Source organism: Hypanus sabinus, chromosome 5 (assembly GCF_030144855.1).
Source record: "Hypanus sabinus isolate sHypSab1 chromosome 5, sHypSab1.hap1, whole genome shotgun sequence".
NCBI classification, from domain to species: Eukaryota; Metazoa; Chordata; class Chondrichthyes; order Myliobatiformes; family Dasyatidae; genus Hypanus; species Hypanus sabinus.
Window position 1 is genome coordinate 170,200,830 of NC_082710.1, and position 8,045 is coordinate 170,208,874.

At 42.9% G+C, this 8,045-nt stretch overlaps 1 protein-coding gene across 1 annotated transcript; it reads left to right on the top strand.

Annotated features, from left to right (window-relative positions):
- Positions 1-4,115: 4,115 nt before the first annotated feature.
- On the top strand, positions 4,116-7,837 carry LOC132394571 (radiation-inducible immediate-early gene IEX-1-like). Its single transcript, XM_059970870.1, has 2 exons — positions 4,116-4,368; positions 6,262-7,837. Exons 1-2 carry the CDS (start codon positions 4,210-4,212, stop codon positions 6,538-6,540), a joined length of 438 nt encoding a protein of 145 aa, XP_059826853.1. The 5' UTR covers positions 4,116-4,209; the 3' UTR covers positions 6,541-7,837.
- Positions 7,838-8,045: the final 208 nt, after the last annotated feature.

Consider the following 8,045-nt stretch of genomic DNA (forward strand, 5'->3'; position numbering starts at 1 on the left):
TTTATTCAACTAAACACTTTAAAATTCAGAGATTTCATAGATCTTAAAATAATACAAATTAAGTATAAAGTAAAAAAATGGACAGTTACCACAAAGTATCCAAAGGTTGTTTAAAATAAGAGAAAGTCAACATGATTTGAGATGAACATGTATATTTCAAAAACAAAGGATAAGAACAAATTTCAGTCAGAGGGGTGAATCTGTGGAACAGTTGTAGTAAGAATTTAAAAACATGCACTACACTTAAGTTTTAAAAAATATTTAAAAATTAATGAACAAATATAAAATACATAATTTGAAATGAATGGCAGTAATGTAAATAAATTATATTTGGAATTGGATTTTGTGTTAAAATATTGTAATTTTTTTGTTTTTGATGTGATGATTGACGCCAAATAAGTTGTTGTATAAGTAAGGGTAGGTGTAATAAGCTGTAGCTTCAGCCGACACCCTTTCTGTCTGTTTTAAAGAATATCTATGTTTTTATATTGTAATTTTTTCCTATGAAATCACTGTAAATGATGCTTTTTGTTATGTTTGTACTGACTGAAAGAAATTAATTTCAATTTCAACATTTCAAAAAAGAACCTATCAACCTTGCTTTAGATATACCCAGTGACTTCACCTCTACAGCCATCTGTGGCAATGAATTCCACAATTCCAAGAAAATTCTTCATCTGTAATAAGAGTTGCCCTTCTATTCTAACACTCTGCCCTCTGGTCCTAGACACCCTCATTTTTAGGAAACATTCTTTTCATATTCACTATTTGGGAGTTTCAATATTTAATACATTTCAATAAGATTCTTTCTCACACCCATCCCCCCCACCCCATTCTTCCAAACTCCAGCAAGTACAGGCCTAAAGCCATCAAACACTTCTCACATGTTAACCCTTTAACCATTTTGTGTTTTTATTTATTTCCAGCATCTGCAGATTCCCTCATGTTGCATGAAATTTACTGTTTTGCTACAGCAGCGCACTGTTCCTTTCCATGCCTTGTGGTGCATTGGTGGCAAACTTGCCATTTCCTTAACGTTTTTTGTCTGATTTTCATGAGGCCATGTTGCTAGCTCGATGCTCAACCCAGCATGGGTGGAAAGTGTACAGGGAGCTGCCTGAATTCGGACCTGGGTCCATTCTCTTCAAAGTCTGCTGTAGTTGGCATAACACCACTGGCCAGCTGACAGCAGTACAGTGCAATTCAGAAATTATATTGTAATTTACAATATATAGTGCAAAAGGAAACAGTTCATGGAGCACTGATGATGGCTATATCATCAGAGATGAAGACCACTCAGAAACATTAACTGCCCACTGTTGACCACTTGCCTGTAAATGTTCACTGGATTTTCAGTGATCTGTAGTAGAGCTGGTTCCGTACTTGTGTAGTTTCCCACTGTAACTTAAGCCCTTTGTCCTACCACAGCAAAGGCTGCCATTTAGCAGCTCACCAGATTCCTCTGTCCTGGGCCAGTCTTTAAACTTTTCCCCAGGTATAACCCATCTTCGAAGATCCTTCCTCTCCCAGGAATGGGGTCTTTGGAGCTTCTGATGGTGTTTCGGTGGCTCTGGGTTTTTATGGGATTGGGTTGCCAGTCCCATACTTGACCCTCCTTTCATAAAAAGGCTTGGGATCATCCTTGGTGGAGTCTGTCTGTAAGCCTGTGTCATGACATTATACTTGTTGTGTCATGGGCTGATTTTTATCAGAGGAGATTCCTTTATCTATCCAGCTTGAACCAGCTTTCAGTAAAGAGAGAATTAGAATCAGAATCACTGACGTGTTTTGTGATAACTGTGCAGTGCAAGATATTTTTTTAAAAATTAAGGCTTTGCATTGGGATTTTGCTGAAATACATTACATCAGTGATGATGTTCTGTGACACCACACACCAGGGTCACAACTTTTGACAGAAGTAGGTATCTTGAAACCTCATCTGTCAAAGATGCCAGCATTTCTACAAGAGAAAGCACCTGGAGCAGCAACAGAGCAGCTGATGTGAATCTTCCATCACAGAAACTTCTCCCATGTGAGAGATACAAAAATGTCTTAAATATAGGGTGTCCTGGTAGTGTAGTAGTAAGTGTGATGCCATTACCCATTGGGGTGTTGGAGTTTGGAGTTCCAGTCTGATGTCACCTGTAAGAACTTTGTACATACTTTCTGTGAGCACGTGTGTTTCCTCTGGGTGCTCCAGTTTTCTCCCACAGCCCAAAGATATACTAATTAATAGTTTAACTGGTAATCGTAAATTCTCCTGTAATTAGACTGGGGTTAAATAGATGGGCTGCTGGGTAGTGCAGCTTGTTGGGCCGAAAAGGCCTGTATCTTTAAATAAATTTTTCTTTTTAAATTGTCCACCTCATTGTCGACTGTGCTATCAAGGAAGGTTTACGAAAGGGTGTATGGTTCTAATGAAGTTTATCCTGAGTAGCTGTGTAGCAGAGGAGTCTCCAAACTATTGGCTATTGATGCATCCTAAAACAGACACCAAGTTCTGCTCGAAGGTCATCAATTCTGTGAAAGACACACTTTGGTCTACCAAAGTGAGTTGAAGGAGGTGTACAGGATGATAAAAAGAATAGATAGTGGAGACCCAGACACTTACTCTCAGGGCAGAAATGGTTAACACAAGGGAGCATAACTTTAAGGTGTTTCGAGGGCAGTATGAGGGTGAATGTCAGAGGTAAGTTACTTCCACAGAGAGTGTTGGGTGCATGGAACTCCTGCCAGGTGTGGTAGTGGAGCCAGAAATATTAGGGACATTTAAGAAACCCTTGGAAAGGCACATGGATGGCAGAAACATGGAGGACAATGTGGGAGGGAGGGCTTGATGGTGAAAGGGTCAGCACAATATCATGGGCCAAAGCATCTGTTCTTTGCTCTTATGTTCTACACGCAAACCATGTCCATGTCCTAGCACAAAGCGGTGTCCAAAAGGGAATGCTGCCTACTGCCACATTCCAGCGTTCCAGATGTGCTGAGCCACGCACCGGAGCTGGAAGCAGCCAATACAAAGGCTCCGAGAAAAGAGCACACTCCGGGGTCCTATAGCCACGGGATTTCGAGGGAAATTTCACTATTGTCAGATGCACCAAGACACAGTGAAGACCTTTATTTTGCGTTTCATGCAGATAGACTATAGCTTACGCAAGTTGTTAGTACAAACGGGGAAAATAAAGAATGCAGATTAGAGTGTTGTAGTTGCAGAGAAAGTGCGATGTACATGGACAAATAAAGTGCAAGGGTCAGGAAGAGGGTGACTGGAAGATCAAAACTTCATCTTTATTGTAGAACAAGTCCGTTCACCACTCTTACAGCAGCAGGTAAAAGCCATCGACGAGGCTGGTCCTACATGCCCTGAAACTTTTGTGTCTTCTGCCCAACAGGAGGGATGGAGAAGGACAGTAACCGGGATGGGAAGGGGTTCTTCACTACAGTATGTCGGCTGCTTTTAGGACCTACCTAACAGTCTCTCATACATTAGGTCAAAATCAAATTGTAGTACATTATCACAAGGCCAGGTGCAAAGAAAACCTCACGTGTAGCAGCATCACTGAAAAGCATCTGCAAGAAATAAATAAAGATAATTTAACAAAAAAGAGCATAATTACTCTTGATACAGAGGAAATATCAATGGTTCTGATCTTTGTAAAGAAAACGTAATGATCAGTGTGAGGGACAGTGTGAACGTAATGAGGGACACGTACGAATGCATTGTATTTCGATAGAAATAAATCATCTGATTATGTCATAATAATTTCTCGTCACACATTCCTCCCATCCACTCTTACAAACTTGGGCCAATTCGCCTTCCAACCCGCACGTCTTCGGGATGGAGAGGTTGTTGGGGTGGACCGGGACACCCAGGGGAGTTCAGACTCGATTAGAAGGTGTGAAATGCACACAACTAGTTCCGGTAGTCGGAATCGAATGAGGTTTTCGCAGCCGCCAGGCAGCCACGCTAACCGCTGCGCCTCCGCGATCATCCGGTTGATGCCGGAAAACATCAATCAAATTCTGCTTGTCAGCCGAGGGTATGAACACCCAACCAGGGCAGAGAGTGGTAGGTGTCAACCTCGGCTCCGCCCCAATCCTGGGTATTTAAAACAAGACAACGGGCGGAGGGAGTTATTGCATTTCGAACACAGGACCGTGCTTGTCGTTACTTCATTTGCAAAATTTATAATTTTAAAATAACTCACTATGTGCTTGGCGAGAGGGTACACCGAGCGACCAGGAATGGCGCCCGTCTCCTACACCAAGGATCGGCCTCTGATCTTCAACTTCGAGCCCATCACCGAGCCGAAACCCAGAGTCCCAGGCAAGAAGCGCAGGCGGCGAGTTCTCTACCCCGTCCACCCGGTAAGGCTGATGTCCGTCTTACTGGATAAGATGTCAAGGTTACAATTCAGTGAGCGACTGGGTGTAATCGTGAGACAATCTCGGACTAAGAAAAGGGAATAAAATCAAACTGCTTGTTGGTCGTCCTGTATTTTCAAGATCAATCCTACATGTCTATCCCGCATAGCAATCCATTTTTTTCATCCATGTTAGGAGTCTCTTAAATCTCCCTAGTGTATCTGTCTCTACCACCGCCACTGGCAGCGCATTCCACACACTTAACACTCATTGTTTTAAAATATAGCTTCCTCTGACAACCCCCTTTACTTTCCTCAAATCACCTTATACCCTCTCGTATCAACTATTGTCTCCCTGGTAAAAAGATGCGTTCGCTGTCCAAACTATCTACACGTCTCATCATCTTGTACACCCTATCATGTTGCCGCTTGTCGCTCTGAAGCTTTCGTTATAAGACATTCTCTCTACACCAGGCAGCACCCTTGTAAATCTCCTGTGCACCTTCTCTTAAAGCTTCCACGTTCTTCCGAGAATTTCAAGGTTCGGGTGATAAGGGAAGTTTGAACGTCATTTGTATTTTGAATCATCAGAGACTGAGGGAAAATCGGTCGGAAGTTTATTAAAAATATGAGAGGCATAGCTAAGGTATATTGCCAGATATTTATCCCCAGGGTATCAATGCTAAAGGGCTCAGCTTTAAGATGAGGGGACAGATTTTAAAGGGGATGTCTCAAAGTCAAACTAAATTTATTATCATAGTAAGTATATGTCACCACACCCAGAGGAAGATAAAGAAATACAATAGAATCTATTGCAGAGGAGATTTACAAGGATGTTGCCTGGATTGGGGGGGGGCATGCCTTACGAGAATAGGTTGAGTGAACTTGGCCTTTTTTCCTTGGAGTGATGGAGGATGAGAGGTGACCCGATAGAGGTGAACAAGATAATGAGAGGCATTGATCATGTGGATAGTCAGAGGCTTTTTCCCAGGGCTGAAATGGCCAGCATAACAGCGCACCATTTTAAGGTGCTTGGAAGTAGGTACAGAGGAGATATCAGAGGTAAGTTTTTCACGCAGAGAGTGGTGAGTGCATGGAATGGGCTACCGGCTATGGTGGTGGAGGCGGACACGATAGGGTCTTTTAAGAGACTCCTGAATAGGTAGATGGAGTTTAGAAAAATAGGGCTATGGGTAACCCTAGGTAATTTCCAAGTTAAGGGCATGTTCAGTACAGCTTTGTGGGCTGAAGGGCCTGTATTGTGCTGTACCCAAATAAAAGCCTGACAATCAATGTGCAAAAGAAGACAAATTGTACAAATAATTAAAAAAGTCAATAAATAATATTAAGTACATCTCCTGTAGAGTTCTTGAAGGTGTGTCTGTAAGTGGTGAAGTCAGTTCAGCATTGAGGTGAGTGAAGTTGCGCACCTTGGTTCCGGAGCCTGATGGTTGTGGGATTATAACTGTACCTGAACCTGCTGCTGCAGGGCCTAAAGCTCTGGTACCTCCTGCCCGGGAACCACCTGGTTCAGGTATAGTTCCCGTCCCCATACAGAGTGGTGGGTACCTGGAACGTACTGCCAGGGGTAACAAGAAGCCATTAGGTAGGCACATGAAAATGCAGAGACTGGAAAGAAATAGATGAGGAGCAGGTCAAAGGGATCTGTTTAATTTGGTATTGTGTGTGTGATGTTACATGCCAGTGATAATAAACCTGATTCTGATTCTGACACAGTGCTTCTGGGACGAATCGCTTTTTCCTATGCTGTACTGTTCTCTAATTTAGTTTGTTGGTTTATTATTTGAACAGATCCCGAGGTCAGTTATTTTATTTGTACTGTGTTTCTTCTTGAAGATTGAAGTCAGCTCTAACATCTGCTGCTCTTCCCTGTTAGGTCAGGAAGGTTCCTGCTCAGACTGATGTGGCAAAGAGACTGTTCTTCATCTTCCTCTCCGTGGTCATCCTACAAGTGTACTGCACGATCGAGGACGAGCCCAGCCTCAGTCCGGTGGAGGCGAGCAGGCCCAGTGACCAGGCTTGGTCTGGTGACATCTTCTCGACTGCGTCTACAGCCACTGAAGCTCACTGCGTCCACCAGCTTCTGTGGAGAGACTTGCGGCAGTCCCTCTATGCCCTGCGATGCCCCCTCGAGGATTCCCAGTTGGGTGTGTGAAATTGAACCAGTGCCCATGGACTGAAACATATTTAATCTTGTCCAGTCATGGTTTTGAACCACGTTGATATGTCTGATATTGAATCATTGCATGTTGATTAATGTAAACTGCAATTCCGATGTTCGCTATCCAATAAATGATATCCGCTTATGTTGGAGGGTCTCACACCATAACTCATTGGGACACTGGTTCCCACACTCCCTCCGTGTTCCCCAATCCCACCCGAATCTCTGGCTGCTGCACAGGTAGATGCAACAGAGGCTTTTAGTCAGAGCATGAATGTGCTGGGAATGGAGTGATATAGTTCTTCTGCAGGCAGACGTGGCATTGCATTCAGCACAGACATTGTGGGCCGAATGGCCTGTTCCAGTACTGTACTGTTCTATATTTTATGTTCTTAACTCACCTTCCCTACCAGTCCTCCAGAGCCTTGTTCCTGTGCTACACTGACTTACATTCTCTCTCTGCACATGTGACCCATTGAAGATTCCAGTCACACACAACAGGCCCTTCAGCCCACTGAGCCTGTTCTGACAATTAACCAGCAATTTACAATGCCATTCTCTCCATATTCAAATCATCTACCATTCATCGATATAGCACTAGGGGGTGATCAGCATTTTTAGGACTTGTGTGGAAACTGCAGACCCTGAGGGAACCCATGCGGTCACAGGAACAGTTTACAATCTCCACACACAGACAGCACCCCAGCACCCAAGGTTGGGATCGAACCGAGGTTTCCGGGGGGGGGGGGGGTGAGGCAGTGGCTCTGACGGCTGCACCACTGTGCCACCCTAAGCTGAGTATATAAAAACACTGATTACAGGAATAGGCTAATTGCCCCCAAAAAACATTATTTACCTATCATCCACTTTAAATCATGTTGTCCTCCCCAAACCCTTTGAGCTCTTTCAAGTGATAAAATCCACTCATACTTTCTGTTTTTGCTTTACAGCATTCAGTGTGTGTTGTATCAGTTATTTGATAATTTACAGGATCATGCTAAATATGTTGATCATTTAAATTATTTTTCTATTATTTAATTACACGATGTTTAATTAATTTATTAGACTTATGTATGCTATTTCACCTTGTGTTTGTAAGGCCTGTTAAACCCTGACTTGCACATGAAGATATTCACTCTGAACTGACTTCACCAGTTTGGTGAGGAAGTGTGCCTTTGTAACAGAGAATGTGGACAGACACTGTCACCTGTACAAATGTTCTATGAACAGCTACAACAAAGCAGAGACTTTATTTAAATCACCATTGTGGGGATAAAGACGTTACCATGTCTCCATTTGTGTGTTTCCTGGGGAATAAATACAGGAGAAATATAAACTCAGTTGTACACCTGTGTAGCTGTTCGATGATGCAAATATCAAATCAGCCAGTCACGTGTCAGTAACTCAATGCACAAAGCATGCAGACATGGTCAAGAGGTTCAGTTGTTATAATGGGGACAAAATGTGATCTAAGTGACTTTGACTGTGGAATTATTGTT

What these genes read in the sequence shown, in the direction of transcription:
- LOC132394571 (XM_059970870.1), top strand. Translation starts at nt 4,210, where the DNA reads ATGTGCTTGGCGAGAGGGTACACCGAGCGACCAGGAATGGCGCCCGTC. An exon ending in TTCTCTACCCCGTCCACCCG is followed by an intron (nt 4,369 to 6,261) that starts GTAAGGCTGATG and finishes CTTCCCTGTTAG; the next exon opens with GTCAGGAAGGTTCCTGCTCA.